Source organism: Chrysochloris asiatica, unplaced genomic scaffold, assembly GCF_000296735.1.
Source record: "Chrysochloris asiatica unplaced genomic scaffold, ChrAsi1.0 scaffold00041, whole genome shotgun sequence".
Classification (NCBI taxonomy): Eukaryota; Metazoa; Chordata; class Mammalia; order Afrosoricida; family Chrysochloridae; genus Chrysochloris; species Chrysochloris asiatica.
The window spans coordinates 6,659,167-6,681,723 of record NW_006408559.1 but is presented as its reverse complement, the minus strand read 5'-3'; the positions used below and the strand labels follow the sequence as shown (position 1 = coordinate 6,681,723).

Below are 22,557 nucleotides of genomic sequence, written 5' to 3'. Positions count from 1 at the left end.
ATGTTTGAGTACAGTTATATATGTATTTGTTGTTGTTGTCAGGTGTCATCGAGTCGGAACCAACTCATAGCGACCCCATGCACAGCAGAACGAAACAATGTCTGATCCTGGGCCAACCTCACTACCGCTGCCACACTTGACGCCATCAATTCACACTTATTACTACAAAAAGATGTCAATTTGTGGGCTGAAGTTATTTTTTTGTTTCCCACTCTGTGGAGAAAGCTCTTAAAGTTGGAATCTGGATTTGTCCCTTGTTGTTAAGTGCCATCGAGTCAGTTCTGACTTATAGCGACCCTGTACAGGGTTTCTGAGGAGCAGCTGGTGATCTGAAGAAATGTATCTGTATAAGTGTGTATATTTACACATATACACAGATGTGTTAGTTAATATCTTGCAAGTGTAATGAAAATTAGGCACCTTCTTTCCTTTCTTCCCCCACAAATCTGCAGCGGGTTCACAGAGCTCCTGAAGGCCCTTCATAGCTGCCTCCTTCCACCCCACCCTCAGCCCATACACATACTCATTCATCTGCTCGTACACCCTATGCCATGCGTGGAAATGGAGAACCGTTTTCCAACAAAGACACGCCATCTATGAATGTAGCACTATACATTCTTTCAGCAGTCATTTATTGAAAACCAAAAGCACATAATTATCACCATCCAAAAGCATAAAGATTGCCATTGAGGCTGACAATGACCAATCTGAAAAGATCAACTCTTGCATCTCTGATGGGCAGTTTTTCATCCTCCTTTCCCCAAGACTACATTTCAGCCCATTTTCATCCAACCAGTGATCAACACTCTTCACCAACAAAGGAAGGAGGGTTAGCAAGACAGGTACAGTGGAGAAGCCATAGTGAAACTGCAAGAATGGAAGAGCAGGGCAATGAATCATGTTCCTAAATCAGGGCTGCTCTGGGGAGGAGACGCAGCTACAGCAAGTGCTGATGATAAAGACACAATCGCTGAGCAGAGAGACCTCGGATGGTCTCTCCCATTCACAGGGAGCATAGTGCAGAAACTGTTTATGAAGCTGGGTTTTCAAATAACTCCCAGAGGTTTAACAAATCCCCGTACCCTTCTTGCAAATGGAGAAACCATGGCTCGAAGGTGAGAAAAGGCTGACTCACACAGGCCCCAAAATATGAAACACCCACGGCCATTGAGTCAATTCCGACCCACAGTGACCCTACAGAACAGACAGAACTGCTCCAGAGGGTCTCCAAGACTGTCAACATCACAGAAGCCGAGTGTCACATCCCATAGAACAGCTCATGGGCTCCAAGGGCCGGCCTTTCCATTAATAGCCCAGTGCTTAATTCCTGCACCACCTGGACTCCTCCGCCCAGGCCAAGTAATCGAGCCCAGGCCAAGTAATCGAGCCCAGGCCAAGTAATTGAGCCCAGGCCAAGGAAGGATTCTTATTCTGAGTCTCAGTTTAGAAGCAGGCAGTGTCGAATCCAGTCAGTACTGACTCCCCGGTGACGAGTTTGCAGTGGCTGGTTGTGGAAGTAGACCACCAAGCCTTTCTGGCAAGGTGCCTTCTTGGTGGGCTGAACTTGCAGCCTGGCTCATTAACCCTTTGCACTCCAGGGACTCCCAGCAGTCCATAATAGTACACACTGTCAGTATAAGACAGCTAGAGAGTCACACCAGTGCAAATGTGAGGATAGACTGGGTGATGGGAAACTACTGACAAGGACCCTTTACTAAAGAACCTTAGAGCATAATGCTGTTATCAAACTATAGTTTAAAAAACAACCTCGCATTACAGAAGAAGAAAGACAGCCAAGAAAACCCTTGATTTTTCTCTCTACTAAACAACAGTTTAGTAATTTCTTTAAGATAATTTACTTTATTTAAGATAATTCATGTCTTTCCTAATTAATTCTTGCCAATTCTCATAAATTCACTTATAAGACACACACACACACACACACACACACACACACACACACACACACGTGAGTTTTAACTTGGCCTTGAGCTAACACAACAGTCACAGGGCTCTGTTACGTTGCAATTGAAATGCGATGCCTACATTAAGGGAAGAAAAGCTAAAAACAAATACGCTTTCCTAGAATGAATTTTCATTGTGTTGTATCTCCTTGGGGAGCCTAGTTACACTGAGGGCAGAAGTCACTTGATTTTACAACCGGTCTGAGGTTGTCTTTCTATTTCCCCCAGACAGCTTGACACAGGTCACCGAGGAATAGGTGGTCATCCGTGTGCCCTAAGACAACAAACTACCAATACCACGTCTCAGGTGATTTAAAATAATTAAAAACACCAAAGAAAACAACAGAGTCTGAAAACGGTAAAACCCACTTAGAAAAGAAGCTTTTCTAATGACAAAACACTTGGCCTTGCTCCAAAGCCTATGAGCATTTAGAGTATTTCTTCACTCATTCAATATCCTAAAGGGAGGTATTGGAGAAAGTGTGAACACAGTAATAATGCGGGAGCAAGGACTATTGTTGTGCTTCTGAAACCTATCCCAGGCAAATCTACACAACAGACACTCCGCATAGCAAATCAGCCACTAATGAAACCAATATTTGGGCTCTTGCATTTTCAGAGATTTCATCCTGCCTCTCCTCTGAATTTCTCCTTCTTTAATAGCAATCTCAGAATTGAAATCAAAAGACTGTTTTGTTTTTCTTACATATAATTTCATGCTCCCCAGCCCCTCCCCCGCTCTGCTGTCAAGTATCTGACCCTGGTCTGATCATCTCATTTCCTGAGAATCAAAAAGCTGGAAACCTACGCTTCCCAGAGTGTTAATTGCGGCCCTGCTCCATTGCTAATCAAAAAATTGGATGTTTTGCATGAAAATGCTTCTCTAATTAATTCTCAGTCATAAATCGCTCTGGTTTTAATAACCCCTCCTTGATTGGATAGCCTTTGAAGAGACGATGCAGCTAATCCACTAAACTAGAAAAAACACACGCTAGGAAAGAAGTGGGCGCAAGGTACGGCCTAGATGATTGTATTAATACTGTCAAACCCAAAAAGCCAGTCTCCTGGTGGGGTCTTCATACCTCACCTTGCACCCCAGCAAAATTAACCACAAAACCAGGAATCATGTACAAAGGCCACTGACAAGACAAGTCCTTCTACCCTCTTTCCATACAAAACCTACTCCTATCATTTCGTATTTTTAGAGACATTAACCTTTGACAATTTTGTTGTTGTTGTTGTTTTCTGGAAATGGGAGCTCGAGCCAGGTCCACCGGTCACATTGCCTATTTTAATAAGACAAGGTTTTTCTTCCCCCCTTCATTTCTGTTTCCGATTGACAACCCACTTTCATACATGCCGCCAAGAGGTGCTGATCTGAATTCTCATTATCCAAAATGTCAAGATGTGTTTTTGTCATCAGAGAACTCAGCTGGCCTAGACCAGCAGGCCTTTGATGAACTCACATGGAACAAGGCACCTATACATAACTTCATTTCCCTCGACGAGGCCCTGCGTTCTGCACGTTTTCATTTACAGCTTGTCAGCTGAAGATACCATTTGCTGCCAGGATAGCGGTCAACTACAGGAGGTCTTCATTAGCAGCACTTTGAGCTGGTCCTGGGATTACTAACAAAGCAACAATCGGCAAATTTCAGCTTAAGAGCAGGACTATTTAGGGTGCACATTCTGTTTTAATAATAATAAAACCAGGTTTCAGAAGATGCTAGAACTATAGATCTCATACAAGATACGAAGAACTGGGGACTCTAGACCCAGAGAGGGAGAGGGGCTGTGTGCTGATGACTGAGAGGCAGGCTTGCAGGGTATACTCTTTGGTTGGTTGATGATGCATGGAGGGGATTGTAATTACGGCAGTGAAATATATACGATAGGATGAATATAAAACTAATGTTCTCCCACATAAATTATGTATCACATAATTCACAATAAAAACTTTAAAAAAAAAGATACGAAGAACTTTTTAATATATAAGTGACTATATATGTAGCTTTCCAGTATGTTTGTAATACAATTACAATATCCAACTTTAACATATAAGTAACTATATATGTAGCTTTCCAGTATGTTTCTAACAAAATTGCAGTATCTACTTTCTCTATGTTTGAAAACGTAATCCACCTGCATTGTTTTTAAAGTATTGAGAAAGCAAACATTACTATTCATATATATGTATTTATTTAAATTTAATAATACATATTTAAAACATAAGTGTACATACATGTAGCTTCCCAGTAAACTTTCAGTGAAATAGTAATAGTGTTTGCTTTCTCAATACTTTAAAAAAAAAAAAAAACAGTATACATTGTTTTACATATATATATATATATGACAAGAGTTTTGGTAGCGTAGCCTTTACAAATCAGGCTGCGAAACGCAAGGTCAGCAGTTCGAAACTACCAGCTGCTCCACAAGAGAAAGATGAGGCTTTCTGCTCCCATAAACATTTGCAGCCTCTGAAACCCTGTACAGGGTCGCTATGAGTCAGAACCGCCTCCACGGCACATAACAATAACAACAACAAATATGTATATATATATACACATACATCAACACACATACACACACTTTTAAATGTATACATATACATTTATACATGGAATATATATATATACATGGAATACCTTTTCTATTTTTGAACATATCTATGGAATATATACATATGGAGGAGCATTGGTTAGCTCTGTAGAATAAGTGTTGGACTGATAACCACAAGGTCAGCAGTTCAAATCCACCAGCTGCCCCAAGGGAGAAAGATAATTCTGTTCCCATAATGATTTACAGCCTTGGAAACCCTGTACAGGGTCGCTATGAGTCAGAACCGACTCAACAACAACAACAACATACATATATATACGTATAGATACACATATATATACATACACATACTGTATGGTAAAAGCAGGAGTCCTGGTGTGGTGCTGTAGGATAATGCACTGACCACAAGGTCAGTTTGAACCACAAGGTCATCAGTTCCGTCTCACCAGCCACTCTTCAGAAACCCTATATAGGGTCGCTATGGGTCAGAGGCAACTCAAGGACACTTTACCAAGACAGCAATGGTAAAAGCAAAGACATGGAGTAACAGGTGTGGACTAACAATCACAACAAGAAAAAAAAAACGAACTGAGGTTGATTCCAACAGTGGTATAAAATGTCTGAACCCCATCAGTAAAGTATATTGAAAACCCACCAGTCACTACAATAAAATGCCACTAGACACCCACTGGAAACCTAGTGTGGTGCTTTCTGCAGGATCAGCACTGGACTGGTAACCACAAGGTCAGTGGTTCAACTCACCATCTGCTCCTTGGAAACCCTATTCAGGACACTCTGAGTCAAAACCAACTCGATGGCACTTAACAACATACCCCCATTATAATGTCTGGAATTAGACAGACTGACCATATGAAGGGTTGGCATGCACTACAGGCAGGAATAAAACAGATACTTCTAAAAGTTAAATATACACCTATCATATGACCCAACAACCCCACTCATAGATATTTCCAAACCCCAAACCCACGCCCACCATCACTGAGTCCAATTTTCACTCCTAACGGCCCTACAGAGCGGAGCTGAACTCCTCCACAAGGGTTGTGAGTGAATCTTTGAAACAGAAATACGAGTATGTTCCCTACACAAAGACCTGTCCATGGATGTTCAAAGTAGCATTAGTCGCAGACACCACAAACTAGGGAAACCTCAAATACCCATCAAGACCTGGAGCACAAACAAAATGTGGTGCTATCCATACAACAGATTCAGCAGGAAACAGTAACAAACTGATACAGCAACATGAACAAATGCCAAAATCATTAGGTTAAACAGAAGAGGATGGAGAACTGTGACGACATAAAGCATTTTGGCAGTTGCCTGCGGCTAGAAGTGGAGGGAGAAACAGAAGACACAGCGCACAAGAGGAGACTTTGGGGAGATGGAGATATTGTGTGCCTTGATTTTGACATTGTTTTCACAGGTACATATCTGTATCCAAGATCACTTTTGGAGTCCCAGTGTGACACTACAAGGTCAGTGGCTCCTCAGAATCCTTATACAGAGTCACTATGAGTTGTAACCAACTCAATGGTTCTTGGAAACAACGAAGCTCACGGATGTGGTTTGCTGTTCGTCACCCCTAACTCAGTAACATAGAACAATGCACAAGCCATTTCAAATACAAGTTATTTTGCAACTTTTATATAATTAAGATGGCATTTTAGAACAACTTTATCATTTACCAGTTGTGTGACTTTGGCAATTACTTAAGTGATAGGCCTTGGTTTGCTTAACCAGAAAAATAAAATAAAATAAGACAATAAGGCCTATTTGATGGAAAGATAATGAGAATCAAATGATGATTAGATAAGAACAGAAAATTAAATGGTATCTCGGGGAAGATAACCCACTCCCACCCACCCACCCCCACCCCGAATAGTTTTCATCTCGTCTAGATGGGTCTGGTGAGAGGAGATGGGGATAAGATTCTTATGATTCAATAGTGAGTCACTGTTATCATGACTAATTGCAATTGTCACAACTGTAAAGATAGAAGTTTTGTAGCATAAAGGGGGGAGTAGTTAATCTTACATTCCAGGAACAGAGGACCCTAGGACCATCAGGGAGAAGAGCACGAGCTGAATGTGGGACCCCATCCAGAGAAGCAGCGACACCAGAGATGGAGGCAGAGATGATGGCACAGAGAGATTGAGCAGTTGAGGATTCTAGACTCATGGAAAGAGAAAGGCTGTGTGCTGGCTGGCGGCCAGAAGGCAGGCTTATAGAATGTGGCCTTTGGTTGTTTAAATGATCAATATATTCCTGAGTGTTTTTGTGTACATCCAAAAACAAACAAAAAACAGAGGGAGTAGAAGCAAAAACAGAGGGAACAGAAGAAAATACCGTGAATGATGATGCACGCAATCATTGCAATGAAATGAAATACAACAGGATGAGTGCAAAACTGATGTTCTCCCATGTAAACGATCACTCAATTTACAGTAAAAGCTTAATTTTTTTTTAAAATAAACACAATCTCAATAACCTCACCCTCTTTTCTCATAAGATATTAATTCCCCTTATTTATCTTCTTACTGGAGGTCTGGTCGGGTAGAGTCGGGCTGTTAACCTCAAGGTAAGCAGTTCAAAACTATTAGCCAGCCGTTCTGCAGGAGAAAGATGAAGCTTTCTGTTTCAGTAAAGATTTACCGCCTTGGAAACCCTGTGCAGGGTCGCTATGAGTCGGAACCAATTCCACCGCACACCACCACCACCACCTTCTTACTATAACTTCATCTATGGCATAACAAGGGGGCTTCAGAAAGTTTATGGAAAAGTTCCGTTATCTTTCCATTCCATTTTTCTATGAACTTTTTGAAGCCCCTTCATATGTATTTATTACTTCACATGTTGGAAACAGAGTTAAATGTGCAGAGAAAAGTCCTAACCCATGGTCTACTTCAGCCACTTGGCTAATGTGTAACTTTGAACGATTTTCTTAACTTTTTTTTCCTTTGTTAATATCATGACTACCTATTGAGGTGTTTACCACCTGCCATTGGCTGTGCCAGTCCGGTAGACCCAACTGATACAGTTGCAGCCTGCATGAAACTTACAATTAATAAGCAACACACATTGAAACCAATAACTACATGTAATCATTGAAGGTTTACCAGCAAGCCAGGTGCTACAAAGGGCTGCTAACTTAGTGTCTGGGAGAATTAAATACAGAAGAAGAATTTGAAAAAGATTCACCAAGGAAGTAATGGTTAAGAGGATAAAAGAAAATAGAACATGCAAAAACTTTTAGGATAATGACTGACCCATGGTAAAGACTTCATCATAAGCATTAAGTATAATTTTTGTGATCAAGCAAAGAATTGTCCTAGAGATGATAACCCGTTGCCAAGGAGACGGCAGGGGAAAGCCAGTTTCAGGTACAGAAAGGAGCACATAGGAGGCCTGAGAACTGAATGAGCCTGGCATGCTCTGGAAAGACAAGTGCTAAGCAGAGGGTACAGGATGGCGCTGACCAAGCCACACAGAATGTTATTGTGGACATGAAGGTCAGCTCAAGGAACCGAAGAAAGCATTAAGTCCTTTCAAGTCATTCTGGTTTCCATAGAAAGAATGGTTTTGAGGGAATGAAAAATGGAGGGAGGAATAGAGTAACCAAGCGAGGCGAACAGTCAGGCAAGGGGAAAACAAGTGGGGAACATTTTCAAGAGAGAGCACAAGTGAGTTTGCAGGCACTGAGGAGGCAGCACCCACAGGACCTGGGGCTCACGTAAACGTGTAATATGAAGGAGGAAAGAGTCAAGGATGACTTCTAGTTTTCGCAGTTGGACAGACAAGTAGTTTGATGAAACCAGGCCCATGGAAGGAAGGGCACGCTGTGGAGTAGAGGTCAGGGGGCGAGATCATGAATTTGGTCTGGATCCGGTCAGAGGCAGGTGCTCAGGAAACAGCGCAAAGGTTCCTGCAGAGACTCTGCCCAGCGTTCTGCAGAAAGCTATCGTGATGACAGTGTTGTCCCCTGTGGATAGTGTTGCCAAGGTCCGTCGAGTCAGTTATTATAAATACTTACAAACTGTTATTTCAGACTAGAAAGGTCCACAACTACACAGAAAACCTTCCCGGCCTCCATCTTTCTCAAAGTCTCTCTTCAGCTTCCAAATTAAAGTCATATTGTATGAATAACATTCAGAGTGAATCTGGTACTTAAAAAAAAAGGTTCACTTCCTTCCTTACAGTAAGAGAACTATTCCAGCAAGTTCCAGCCATTACTCATAGGGAATATTTGGGAGACTCAAAGGAAGAATCACTACATATCACGGTTGGATAGTGTCTTCATCTTCCATGGATATGGAATCAATTACCACAAATGTAGCAGCTTAGAACAAAAACAATTTAGTATCTCATGTAATCAACACTTACTAAGGGGTGGCATTCGATAGCAGTCTTCTCCAAGTCCTCTATGCTGTACAATGAAACACCAACGACCTCAGGAAGCTCTCATACACAGATACTCACAAAACCCTGAGAAACAGACAAGGCTAAGTGTTGCCAGCTTCATTATGTCATTGTCGTTAAGTGCCGTAGAGTCGGTTCTGACTCACAGCGACCCTGTTCAGGGCTTCCAATGAGTAACTGGTGCGTTTGAACTGCCAACCTCGTGGCTGACACTGATCTTGTGGTCCAGGGCTTCTCCCACAGCGCCACAACAGGACTGCATTCCAGAGGTGGGTAATCCCGGCTCAGAAAGGAACAGGACATGCCGCATAAAAGCTGAATGGGCACTAGGTGTTCCTTCCATTAAATCACGATGGTCCCCAAGCTACTTGGCGTAAAAGGACCAGTACCAGCAAGCCCACAGATGAACATCACAACCACCTGAACAGGGCTATGTAAATGAGCTGAAATCAGACATTAATGTGCAAACAAACAGGAACTAACTTGAGCTAAGTGGGCATGAATATGCAAATGAACTGGCTGCGATTCAGTAGATGTCATCGCAACTCTAGGAATGAGCATCCTATATTATGACTATTACAATATTCATGCAATATTCATGCAGACTGTCATATATTACTGTAATACAGGCTTTTCAAGTGTAAAACTGTGGCAAAGCCAAAAGTAACTTGGTGTGTATTTGCATCCATGCCCTAATACAAGCTGGGAATCAGCTGTGAGCACAGAGACTCTGCAATCTCTGTTTATAACCAAGCAGCCCTCAAGACATGCAGACTGGGCCGAGCGCTCCTTTTTGAACCCAGGGACCCTTGGAAGAAAGATAAGGCTTTCTGTTCCCATCAAGATTTACAGTCTCAGAAACTCTACACAGGGTCACTATGAGTAGGAACCAACTCCAAGGTACACACCACCACCAGTGGTGTACTGGAGGACAACTGTAAGGCACTGGGGCCAGCTTATGGTCCCTCTCTTGTCTTTTGTCCCTCCTGGGCAAAGCCAAGCTCTGCTCACTATTGTATCCTAGTAAAATGTCCAGCCCAAGCAAACCTAAAATGCACCTTTACAAGTCACGACACACACACAGAAAGCCATAGACAACACAGGGCTTAGTGTTGAGAGCTGCTGGCACCCATGTCTGCAGGTTCTCTGCCATACCCAGGTGGGGAATTGGGGGCAGAAGAGCAGGTGAGGTGGGAGGGACCTCTGGGTTGTTTAAGGTAAAGCACTAGAGTCCACAAGAAGCCCAGCTTTGGCCTGGGGCTGGGCCTTCACTGAAATGCTGTTAGAAAATGCACCAGCTGAGCTGCCACAGAAAACTCAAATTTGGTGTAGACTCCAATTTAGGACCATTAGACTACAGACAGCGTCTGTCTCAGGAGCCTGAAGAAGCTGTAACATTTTTTTAATGTTCTACAATTGTGCTTCTATACATACTATCATATAACAAGAGTATGTATGACATCTGGAGAGTTTTTAAAGACTATTAACACAACCAACAGCATGCCCATCATTTTCCTTAAAAACCAGACAGTATGTGTGACAGTATGTCACACGTTCCTAGCTCGGATCACATCCTTGTCAGCAGTGCTGTCTTCCCTGAATCAGAGATTTGCATTCCCTTACCTTCCTTGCATTTTTATCCCACAAGGGTGAATGTCAAAGCAAAATACAATTAGGTTCCCCTGCTTCTCTGCTTCTGACCTTCACGCAGAGGGAGCGAAGACTACCTGCATTCTTCTCTAGGGAGAGATGACTGTTTTGAAGCTTACAGCACTTGAATGCGTCGTACAGTTCACTCATTCCCACTGCTGAGTAGCACCCCACTCTACGGCGGGACCACAATTTAGACAGCCATTCATCTGTATCTGGACAGGTGACTTCTTTCCAGGACTTTCTTTCTTGCTAATCAAAATGGTGCGGACATGAACATTCTTGTCCATACGTTAGACTTTCACATTTGCGGTCTTAGCCCATCAGAAATGGCTTTTCCTGAGTGATATGTGGTACAAACCTGCTTTCTTCTTCTTTGTCTCTTTATATATGTCTGAGATTTACTGAACATTCTGTTCTTACCCTAAACTCCACAATGTCATCTCTCTCCCACATCAAGTTCCCGGATGAGCAGGGGTCTGCTCCTGAGAATCTTTGGAGATTTAGGGTGGTGTTTTGGGTGCCAATGAGAGGAAGGATAGAAGGGCAGCAGGGGTAGGCGGGGCTAAGAAGATGGGGCAGTCGGACTACCTCCACTTTAGCGTGTTTGCTATACTAAAGAGAAGAGGGTTTTATGACTAAAATACAAATTGGGACCGTACTCCGTTACAGGAACACACTCGTGCTGAGACGGTTTATTCTTACATATCACACGTACACATGCACCAACTGCTGCTAAGTTTTGACACTGGGCCACCTCGGGTGCCCTCAGATAAGATAATCTCTAACTATAGGTATTACCTATGCTTTACTGACTACGCAAAGGCTTTCGATTGTGTGGATCATGACAAGCTATGGACAACATTGAGAAGTATGAGTATTCCAGAACACTTAATTGTACTTCTGAGAAATCTGTACCTAGACTAAGAAGCAGTTGTTCGAACAGAACATGGGAACACTGAATGTTTTAAAATTGGGAAAGGTGTGAGACAGGGTTGTATTCTTTCACCATACTTATTCAACCTGTATGCTGAGCAAATAATACGAGAAGCTGGGTTCTATGAAGAAAAACGTGGCGTCAGGATTGGAGGAAGACTCATTAACAACCTGCGATATGCAGATGATACAACCTTGCTTGCTGAAAGTGAAGAGGACTTGAAACATTTACTGATGAAGATCAGAGAGCACAGTCTTCGATATGGATTACATCTCAATGTCAAGAAAACATAAATCCTCACCACTGGACCAATAAACAACATTCTTATCAATGGAGAAAAGATTGAAGTTGTCAAGGACTTCATTCTTCTTGGATCAACTATCAACACTAGCGGAAGCAGCAGTCAAGAGATCAGACGACATATTGCACTGGGCAAATCTGCTGCACAGGAACTTTTTAAAGTATTGAAGAGCAGAGATGTCAGCTTGAGGAATAAGGTGCGCCTGACCCAGGCCGTGGTGTTTTCAATAGCCTTATATGGATGCAAAAGCTGGACAGTGAATAAGGAGGATCGTAGAAGAATTGATGGCTTTGAGTTGTGGTGTTGAAGAATACTGAAAGTGCCATGGACTGCTAAAAGAACCAATAGATCTATTTTGGAAGAAGTGCAGCCAGAGTGTTCCTTGGAGGCCAAGATGGCTAAGCTTCGTCTCTCATACTTTGGACATATTGTCCGGAGGAAACAGTCGCTGGAGAAGGATGTCATGCTGGGTAAGGTGAAGGGTCAGAGAAAAAGAGGAAGACCCCTAACGAGATGGATTGGCCAGGTGGCATCATTGATGGCCTCAAGTGTGGCAGCGGTAGTGAGGTTGGCCCAGGATCAGACATTGTTTCGTTCTGCTGTGCATGGGGTCGCTATGAGTCGGTTCCGACTCGATGGCAGCTGACAACAACAACATAGGTATTACTGTAAGGATCCATACTTGATTGTGAAAGAATCCAAGTGCTTTATGAATCACACTGGGATGATGATGAACTTGTTATCTAGGAAACTCACTAGGTGCTGACTCTTACTTTCCACGCTGTGTACCACAGACATGTGGCGGCGGTGGTGGTGGTGACATTGGTGGCAGTGTGCTGTGGAGTCAGTTACACTTCATACCAACCCAAAGCTGTGTATCTTTACAGGAGCAGAAAGCCTTGTCTTTGCCCCGTACAGCCACTGGTAGTTTCGAACTGCTGACCCAGAGATTAGCAGCCCAACTCGTATCTGTTATGTTACCAGGGCTCCTTCAGACATCTGGGGTCCTCTCACTAATTCACTATAACAGCTCATGGCAGAACTGGCTGCATCTCATACACAATCAAGAGTTATCACTGACGGCATCTTTTATGAGTCTAAACAAAGTCTAAGAAAATAAGCAGAGAAGTTGTTTGTACCCTATTAAAAAAAAAAAAAGCTGGTGTGAACCAAATGATGAAAATATAGGATAAGGTAACTTTTTAAAATTTCTGTTGCAACATGTTGCTATTACTTTTTGTACTTTTGGTTCTTTTAAATTGAAGTGTAACATACATATAGAGAAATACATATATATTGAGTAAAAAATACACACACACACGCCAACTAAACCCACTGTGGAAGACTCAAGTCCGACTGACCATACACCTACAAGGGCCGGGTGGACCTGCCCCAAGGCTGTACTCTCTAAGAAGGCAAACTGCAGAGCAGCTGGTGGGCTCCAACTGCCTGACAACCTCTCAGCTAGCAACCAAGCACTCAGACACTGTGCCACCAAGTATGTTGTTGGTAAGTGCCACTGAGTTGGTTCTGACTCATAGCGATCCTGTTTGTAGTTTCTGAGGCTGTAAATCTTTAAGGGAGCAAAACGTCTCATCTTTCTCCTGAGGAATGGCTGGTGGGTTTGAACTGCAGACATTGTATTATCAATCCAGTATATTAAAGTGGGTTGTTGATACTGTGAAGTACCGTTGAGTCAGTTCTGATACACAGCGACTCTGCACAGGTTTTCTGAGGGGCAGCTGGTGGGTTTGAACTTCCAACCTTATGGCTAGAAGTCCAGTGCTTATCCCACAGCACCACACCAGGTTGTGGTTAAGTGCCACTGAGTTGATTCTGACTCATAGCGACTCTGTATAGGGTTTTCAGGTAGCGGTTAGGTTGGTTCAAATTGACTTGCAGTCCAGTGCTTACCCTTCAGCATCACACCAGGACTCCATATTACTGTATTATTTCCTTCCTTAACTGCATGAATAAAGTGAATAAATTAATAGAATGCAATTTCTTTTCAGTAAGGTTGTCTGCCATCAACTGTTCATGAATAATGACCAAGAATCTTTGTCTTCTCAAGAGTGAGGATCATAGGCCGTAACACATGTGGACTTCACGGGGGCTGATATATGCTCACTAGATCCATCTTCTGGTGACCTCCAAGCTCTCTCCCAGTCCACCAGCACAGTGGTCTGTCCACTGGCTCAGCTATCTGTTCACTGTGTAGATGGGATCTGTAGGAATTGGAACTATTCAGAAACTAAATCCATTTCATATAAATAAATCCAAAACTGGGGAACATTTTTTAAAAAGCTAAATTTCCCATTACATAGATTAAGGCTAGACGTGGAATTCTCTGCAACAGTCTGGCATACGATCGTTACTTAAATGATTTTTCATGACCTAAATGATTTGAAATACATGCATTTGTCTTTCTGTGAACTGAGGTTAGTATGTTTACCTGGTGTGGTGTGGTCCTAGTGGGGTGCTGTAGGATAAGTACTCAGCTGCAAGGTCGGTTTGGACCACAAGGTTAGCGGTTCAAACTCACCAGCTACTCCTTGGAAACCCTACACAGGGTTGCTATGAGTCGTAACTGACTTGACAGCACATAACAACAGCAACAACTTCTTAGAAACAGGTAAATAAATGAGCATTTATAAACCTTCTGGTGTGACGCTGTAGGGTAAGCATGGACTACTAACCAAAAAGTCAGCAGTTCAAACCCACTAGGCACTCCTTGGAAACCCTAATCAAGATCTTATGAGTCAGAACTGACTTAAAGGCACTTAGCAAGCACAAGAATAAAATTTCATTATAAAACAAATCTTACATAAAAGACAAGATGTTTTTAATGCAAGAATATAATAAACCCACCAAAGAAGAGAAATCAATTTTTATACTATTTTACAGCTGAAACCATAACAGAAACTAAGAAAGGTTATGGTTATTTTGAAATAATTATATGCAATTGGGGGAGGGGAGAACGTACTTTTTTTTTCGTGTTCCCTGCATACTTTTACACAGTTTTGGAAAAAATGTTATTAAGCAACATCTAAAAGTCTTCAAAGAAGAAGAAAGAAGAGGGGAAAAAAAAAGTAATCTGATACAATTTGATGAACTTGACCTATACCTATGGATGCAGTAGCTCAAAAGAGGGAACAAATCTTTACAGCGAAGATCATTCCCACCTCCTCAATACACAGAATACACAGGGATGGGCAACTTGGACACTGGCTACCCAAAATGGGGGTGGGGGAGGACGGGACTACAAAGGCAAGAAGTGACTGGCTTACAAGTTTTTAAGAGGGAGCCTAGATCCAGAGGGTGCAGAGGAAGGTAGACTCTCCACTTAGTCGTATCCAATCTGTCTGGGCAGGGCTCATGAAAGAAGATATGGATAGGACTCATATTGTAAAAAACAGTGAATAATTACTATCAGGACTGACTGTGAGGGTTGGAAATGTAAAGGTAGATGTTTTGTAGCAAAAGGAGGGGAGTGGTTGACTTTGCAGTCTAGGAGCAGAGGCCCCTGGGACCATCAAGGGAGAAGAGCGGAGAACATGACCCTACCCAGAGAAGCAGTGATGCCAGAGATGGAGGCAGAGATGATGACGTGGAGAGATGGAGCAGCTGGGGACTTTAGACCCAGAGAGGGAGAGGGGCTGTGTGCTGATGACCAGGGGGCAGGCTTGTAGGGTATACCCTTTGGTTGGTTGATGATGCATGGAGGGGATTGTAACCATGGCAATCAAATGATATACGATAGGGTGAATGTAAAACTAATGTTCTCCCATGTAAACTATCATATAATTCACAATAAAACATTTAAAAAATAAAGTCTTCAAAGAATATCTAATCGGATTTCAAGATGTAATACTTTGCAAGCACATCTTGAACTGAAAGTTGTGGGCCAAATATGTGGTTAGGTATGTTGCTGCTCAACACAACACACCTCATTCAACCAAAAAGTCCCTGGAAATGTATCTATCAGGACTCCCTTTGAATGCTCCATTAGAGAACAGCTTGCTTTTGTAAAAAGGATAATCAACTCTTGGGTAATCCATTTCAAATATTGCCTTACCTTAAGACAAAGCATCTGCATCTCCAAACAGATTAATTACACATGCCATCACCGTTAAGTATCCATAACCCTGTCACCCACAACCCATTAGAGAGAGAAAAACTAAGAATTCAGGTCGGGTCAGGAAGAGCCGAGTTTTCCCTGATGTCGGTACGTCCATGTTTACTAGGTACAGCAAATCCTCTTAGCGAAGCCAATTCTCAAGTGGTTGAAGCTTTACAGGAGACTTTAATGTCAGGGCTGTAGAAATGTCACTCATTAAACTAACGGGAATAAAAATGGCACTCTAAAGGTAATATTATTGAGCACAAACACAAGTACTAAGTAGCCCCAAGATAGAAAAGAAACTGTAATCAAAACTGAGTATACATTTCTACTTGGATCAATAAGAATTAATGTACGTTACTCATTCTTGAGTTTTATTATCCTTAAAAATTAGAGTAAACCAATCACAAGGACTCGTAGTCTCTTCATTGAAGATTCCACCAGGGCTTCTCAAGTTAAGTAGGCTTGGTCCTGCAAATAAAGAAATATTGAAGATAGAGTCCTCCTCGTCAGATATGTGTGTGGGGTTTTTTAAGTGCCAAATCTGCTTTGGAAGAAGTACAACCAGAATGCTCCCTGGAGGCCAGGATGGTGAAATTTTGTCTCTCATACTTAGAGCATATGGTCAGGAGGGACGAGTCCCTGAAGAAGGACATCATACTTGGTGAAGTGGAGGGTCAGCAAAAAAAAGACAGAGAGTCGGCCAACAAGATGGACTGGCACAGCGGCAGCAGCTGTGGGCTCACGTTTAGTGATAACTGTAGGGATGGTACAGGACTGGGCAGTGTTTTGTTCTACTGTGTATAGGGTTGCTATTGAAGCCCCACGTATCGAGGGCACTGGAGTAGACCAATTAATAAGACTTGCATTCTGGGTCCGGCAAAGTGAAGTTGAGTCGTTTCCTACATATAGTGACCCTGTATAGGGTTGGAAACCCTATACAAGGCCGCTAAGGGTCAGAATTGACTTGACGGCACTTAACAACAACAATAGGATTTCTGAAGCTGTAAATCATTACAGAAGCAGAAAGCCTCATCTTTCTTCTCCAGCAGAGCACCTGGTGGATTTGAACTGCTGACCTCATGAGTAGCAGTCCAACATGTAACCCTCTACAACACCAGGACTTCTGCACAAACAATCCAAAGATGTGAATATTATGAAAAGCAGTATGGAGAAAATAAAAGCCTTAGTAAGATCAAGAATCACGGAGGCGGGGAGGCTGCTGGCAGTCAGAAAACAATTGTGAGGGCATTGGCAAGAGCCCCACATCAGCTGTACCTGGACACGAGGAAGAGATTGGTCTGGCCTGAGAGCACTGAGGAAGAGGCTAGAGAGTGAGCATAATGGTGATGCTAGGGGCAGACCCTGAGACCCTCCAACAGTGGATTGGATGGCTCAGAAGGGGCAAAAAGAGGAGCAAAGGAAAACAGATGCTGCAAAGTGAAGTGCAACAAACACAGAAAAGCAAGAGCTGTATCTGGGAAATGGGAGTCACTGGCCCCCTTGATAAGGAGCGGTTCAGTGGAACCGTGTAATTACATAGCACATGAAGTACTCCTAACTGCACAAGGATCAACTTTTGAAAGCATCACCTTAATTCAAATCAATCATTAAAAACAAAACAAACCCATCGAGACCCTACAGGATGGAGTCTCAGTGTTTCCAAGGCTGTCGGTCTTTACAAAGGCAGACAGCCACATCTTCCTCCCACGTATACTCACTGTGATTTTTCAAGAGCTTTAACATGTAACTTTATACTTGACATAGCCCCCCGTGATAGTTAGGGCTGAGAACAGCTCTTATTTTTTCATATAAGAAAATGGAGGCATAGCAGGACTGATTAACTTAGCAACTGATTTTTTTTTTTTTTTTTTTTTTTTTACCATGATAGAGAATGGTTTTCATTCTTGTCACATTCGTAAGCTAATGGGTCCATCAGTGATCTCATTGTCCTGAAGAACTGTACATTAAACCTGAAATGCTATATTCAAGCACAATGTTCACTGAAACCAGCGTCTTTCTTGCCCTACACCTCCGCTGTCTAAGCAGTACGCAGACGCAGGAGAGAGACTCTGAACAACAGGAAGTCTAGGATTAACGTAGATTCAGGCATAAGTCAGATCTCCACCTGTTATCTTGCTCTTTGAAGTGGAACCCCCACCTCCTGAGCCTATTTGCCAAGAGCAGACTATATAATGAACCATCTGTAGTGAAACCAGTCAGAGCCAATTGAGATGGGTTGATGATACCAAAGAAGTCTCATTTTAAATTTTGGTTCTCCCTTGTGTTGTTAGGTTGGGTAACGTTTTTAATTGCAAGACAAATTGGAAATATTGGCAGGAACTTAACTTTTTTAAAATTTGAGTTTTTAATATGACTTTGATGGTCCTTCACTGGATTTCTTTGCTGCTCCCCTTCAACAGAAGGGAGGTTGACCCTGTGAACCAAACCATTGGGAAGCGAAGCCTGCAGCTACCTGGCAGGCACAGAAGAGACAAAAACCTTCCACCAGCCTATTATAATTGTTTGAAGTATTCAATTAAACCTTTACAATGAGAAAGCTGCAATGCAGATCTCACTGGGTCCCTTGGATTGTTCACATTAATAGAAATGCTGAACAAGGACAGCCATTTATGATAGAAAATAGGTGTGGTTTCTCTTTTTTTAAAAAACATTTTAACATTTCTGCTGAAATATTAAAAGCATTCTTCAGAAAAACTTTGATCCCCAATGAAGCACCATCAAACTTTTACAAAAGCAGGTCAGCTGATCAAGTCTCTTGCCAAGCATGTGATATGTCAGCTCAGTTACCTGTTTAATGAATGCCATGAGTAGGATGTGTTCACCCCTGCTAGTTTCCTGAGCACTGAGAAGTACAATAGAATGATGCTGGAAAGTTCCATGTTTCAATTAACTTTGTGTAGGATGGAAATGTTTCCAATCAGGTTCCAGGGATTCCTTAAACAAGGAATCTATCCTTAGAAAATAAACTTCCTTTTTAACTTAGTTGGATTTTCAACTATTTTCCATTACATTCTGTCCTAGGCCAGATAAATCAAAGGCGACAACGACATGTAGTATAGCTTATGGAGGCCTGGGGTAGCTCTGTGGGCTAATGTGCTGGACTACAAAGTTGGTTTGAATCACAAGGTCAGCAGTTCAAGCTCACCATCTGCTCCCTGGAAACTCTATACAGGGTCGCTATGGGTTGGAACTGACTCGACGGCACTTCACATACTAAAGTTTATGTATAATGGCCAATCACCAAACTCACTGCTGGCTAGTCATTCCAACTCATAACAACCCCACAACATAGAGGAGAACTGCCCCAGCGTGTCCCCCAAGGCCGCAGTTCACAGAAGCAGAGTCACTGCTGTAGCATCTGCTTCTCAGGGAGCGAGTGGCTGGTGGTTCTAACTGCCAAGGTCATCTTTTGTTAAAGAGCTGACACCTGTTTCTGATGGATCTAACCAACTACCACAGCACTTAGACGGGAGTAGACACAGCGAGAGAGAACCAAGAGAACACTGTCTGCCTCTTGGGATTCTGCAGGCAGGATAACAAGCCAAAGGAGAGTCAGATGTTGTCCTCTTCCAATGGGAGTTGGGGGAAAGAAGAAGAGGAACCATCACTAGAACATCTAAGAGAACAGAAGAATTGTCAGATCATTTTATTTTTTAGGTTTTATTTAGATAATTCAGAAGATGAGATTTTGGACTTAAGACTTTTTGGGATGATAGGGTTAATGTGTTTTGCATGTGGGAAGATTATAAATGTGGGCGGGATGCTATGACCTGAACTGTGTTCCTCCATGGCTGTCATCCCATTTAGGAATGAGATGTGTAATGTGAATGGGACAGGATGAGTGTGCACAGTGTCTTGACTCAGTATCTTTTTACATGGAAGAGATTAAACAAACGAGTAAGCTAGAGGAGATGGGGGAGAGCGATGCCAGTCACAGGAAGACTGCCCGGGAGTGGAAGCCCAGAGGCGTGGGCCTCGCTCCAGAGTCAGCAGAGAGAGAAAGCCTTCCGCCAGGCTCGGCACCCAAGCCTGAATTCGGACTTCGAGTCTCCTTCACTCTAAGGGAATAAATGGCCTTTAAATCATAGCTGATGCAGACAATCCCTTCAAACTGGTGAGTCTGGAAAAAACACATACGGCGCTGTGTAGGTTTGTAACTGCAATATGTTCCCAGTGCCCACAAAACATCAAAGATAGTAAACGCAATCCTATCCACCTCTCAAGGAGAAACTTTAGAGCTCTCAAAGAATTTGCATGATCCCTCCTTTCTCTCAACTCCTTTAGCCATCTTATGCATGCCTCTTACTCAGTTGTTAGCATTTCCTTATCTTCTTACCAATAGTCAGAAATAGATACATATATGAATACATTATACAGAGAACTTCTGGTGTGGTGCTTTATGATCAGCACTGGACTGTGAACCACGGGTTGGCAGTTCAAACTCACCAACTGCTCCTCTGGAACCCCATACAGGGTCACTATAAGTCAGAATTGACTCAACAGCGCCTAGCAACGACATACATACATACGGAAGCACAGTGACTCTGTAGGATTCCCACTTGGACTGCGAACCACAAGGTTAGCCCACCAGCAACTCCACAGGAGAGAAAAAGAGACTTTGTGCTCCCACAAAGATTTACAGATTCAGAAGTCCTCTACAGGGTCAGAACTGACTCAACAGCACTGAACGACAATGTAAGTACATACACACACACACATATACCCACACACAGAGGCACATAATATATTGTTGGTGTTGGTGTTAAGTGCCATCGAGTCGATTCCAAACCCTTAGTGACCCTGGATAGGGTTTCCAAGGAGTAGCTATGGAGCTTGAACCATCGACCTTGCCATTCAAATGACTTTGCAATCTGATGCATTAACCCACAGCACCACACTAAGACTCCCGTGATATATAGATACATCACTATATATATATACATACTTGAGTTTTAAGAGTGGATCTTACAGCTACATGTTTTATTTCTTGAACCTCACTTCGCTTCCTCCAATGCATAGAATAATGTCTTACACTTAGCAGGTCTTCAGCAAATCTTACTTTAATTGATTACATTTACCATGATTAGTATCAGAGAAGGAAATGGTATTGATCTAAAGTTTTATACAACCACGTAATTTATTTCTAAGTATTTTCTTCTGCAGACTAAAATGAACCACACCTGTGTATCAAATATTCTATGTATCAAAATGAGTTGATTAAGCCATACTATTTAGAGACACCCTTCTTCCCTTTAGATAATGCCAGAAGCTGTACGTGCTGTATTCCAAATCTCAGATGTTCCTGCCGTATTCTGAAAGTTGTTAGAAATAAAAAGGCAAAGGAAGAGTGGCAGCCACGGAAGACTGGTGTTCCCAGGACCGTGACTGGACTTCAGCGCGCTACCTTTAAGCAAGTCTGACCTGCTCTCTTATTGGCTTTGAGCTCCCACTTGGATGGTGGCAGGTGTATAAATCCCATGGCTCCTTGGCCACAGATGCTGGGGCAGGATTATTAGGTTCTGCTAGGATCCTGTGAAGGCAGCCCAGGTCCCCCTCCAGTAAACGACGCTTTTCTGAGAGGTTCAAGTTACCCACCTTGAAGTTCTCCACTCCTACTGTACAGCTCCCTTCTCTGCTCTCGCAAATAGGCGCTCAGACTGATGGCATGGGAGGATGACTCGAACCTGCAATGAAACGCAGGGTGGGAAAACACGATTAGGTGCCAGGGATTAAAGAAGTGTGCCCCTCAGGTCTGGAGGACACTCTTATTGCTCCACGACCAAGACCTGCTGGGTACAACACAACAGGACAGGGACAGCTGCCAACGACCTTGATTTATGGAGGGTGTCACTGGCTAACTCACCTCTACAGCACTACTTAGACCTTTGGCGTACTCTCCATTTCAGCTGGTACAGCTCTGTTTCACTCCAACTTTGTTTTGCCTGCCTACCTTCACCGGCTCTCCATTTACAATCATAGCAACAAGGGCATCCTAGAAAGGCATCTGGATTATGCTATACCAAGCTCCAAAGTCCTGCCAGGTGCCATCACAGAAATGCAGGCTCCTTAGAGCACAGCTCTTGTCTTCCTGGCCCCACTAGTGAGAGGACAAGAATTGAGGGTATGTGAGAAATTCTGCTGGGTAACAATACTAAGGAATCCTGACAGCACTGGAGGACCAGCACTGGACACTAACCGCAAGGTCAGTGGTTCAAAGCCACCAGCTGCTCCTCAGCAACCCCATACATAGTCACAACCAACTCAACGGCACTTAGCAACAACAATACTAAGCACCAAAACAGCTGTGGCCTCTCTCAAAATGTCCTCAAAATGGAGCGTTTCAAAATGGCTGACATCTCGAGCTTTAACCAATCACAGAAAATACGTCTCAAAACATGAAGCTACAGTGTGTCTGGTCACAGCCCCCTAGACACTTGTTTCCAGGGCCAGAACCATAGGGGACAAGAAAGGGTCTCTAAAAGCTAAAACAATGAATACAAAAATGAAAAGGCAAATGAATGCCAGTCTTAAGAGAAACCTGCAAATTAAAAAAAAAAAAAAAAAAAAA

The 22,557-nt window shown here is 42.8% G+C and overlaps 1 protein-coding gene across 1 annotated transcript in view; it reads right to left on the bottom strand.

Moving 5' to 3' along the window:
• EXOC4 (exocyst complex component 4) overlaps positions 1-22,557 on the bottom strand; it is a 947,076-nt gene that overhangs the window by 645,101 nt on the left and 279,418 nt on the right. Inside the window, 1 exon segment of the mRNA XM_006861146.1 lies at positions 21,585-21,673. Coding sequence (XP_006861208.1) covers positions 21,585-21,673 — 89 coding nt within the window.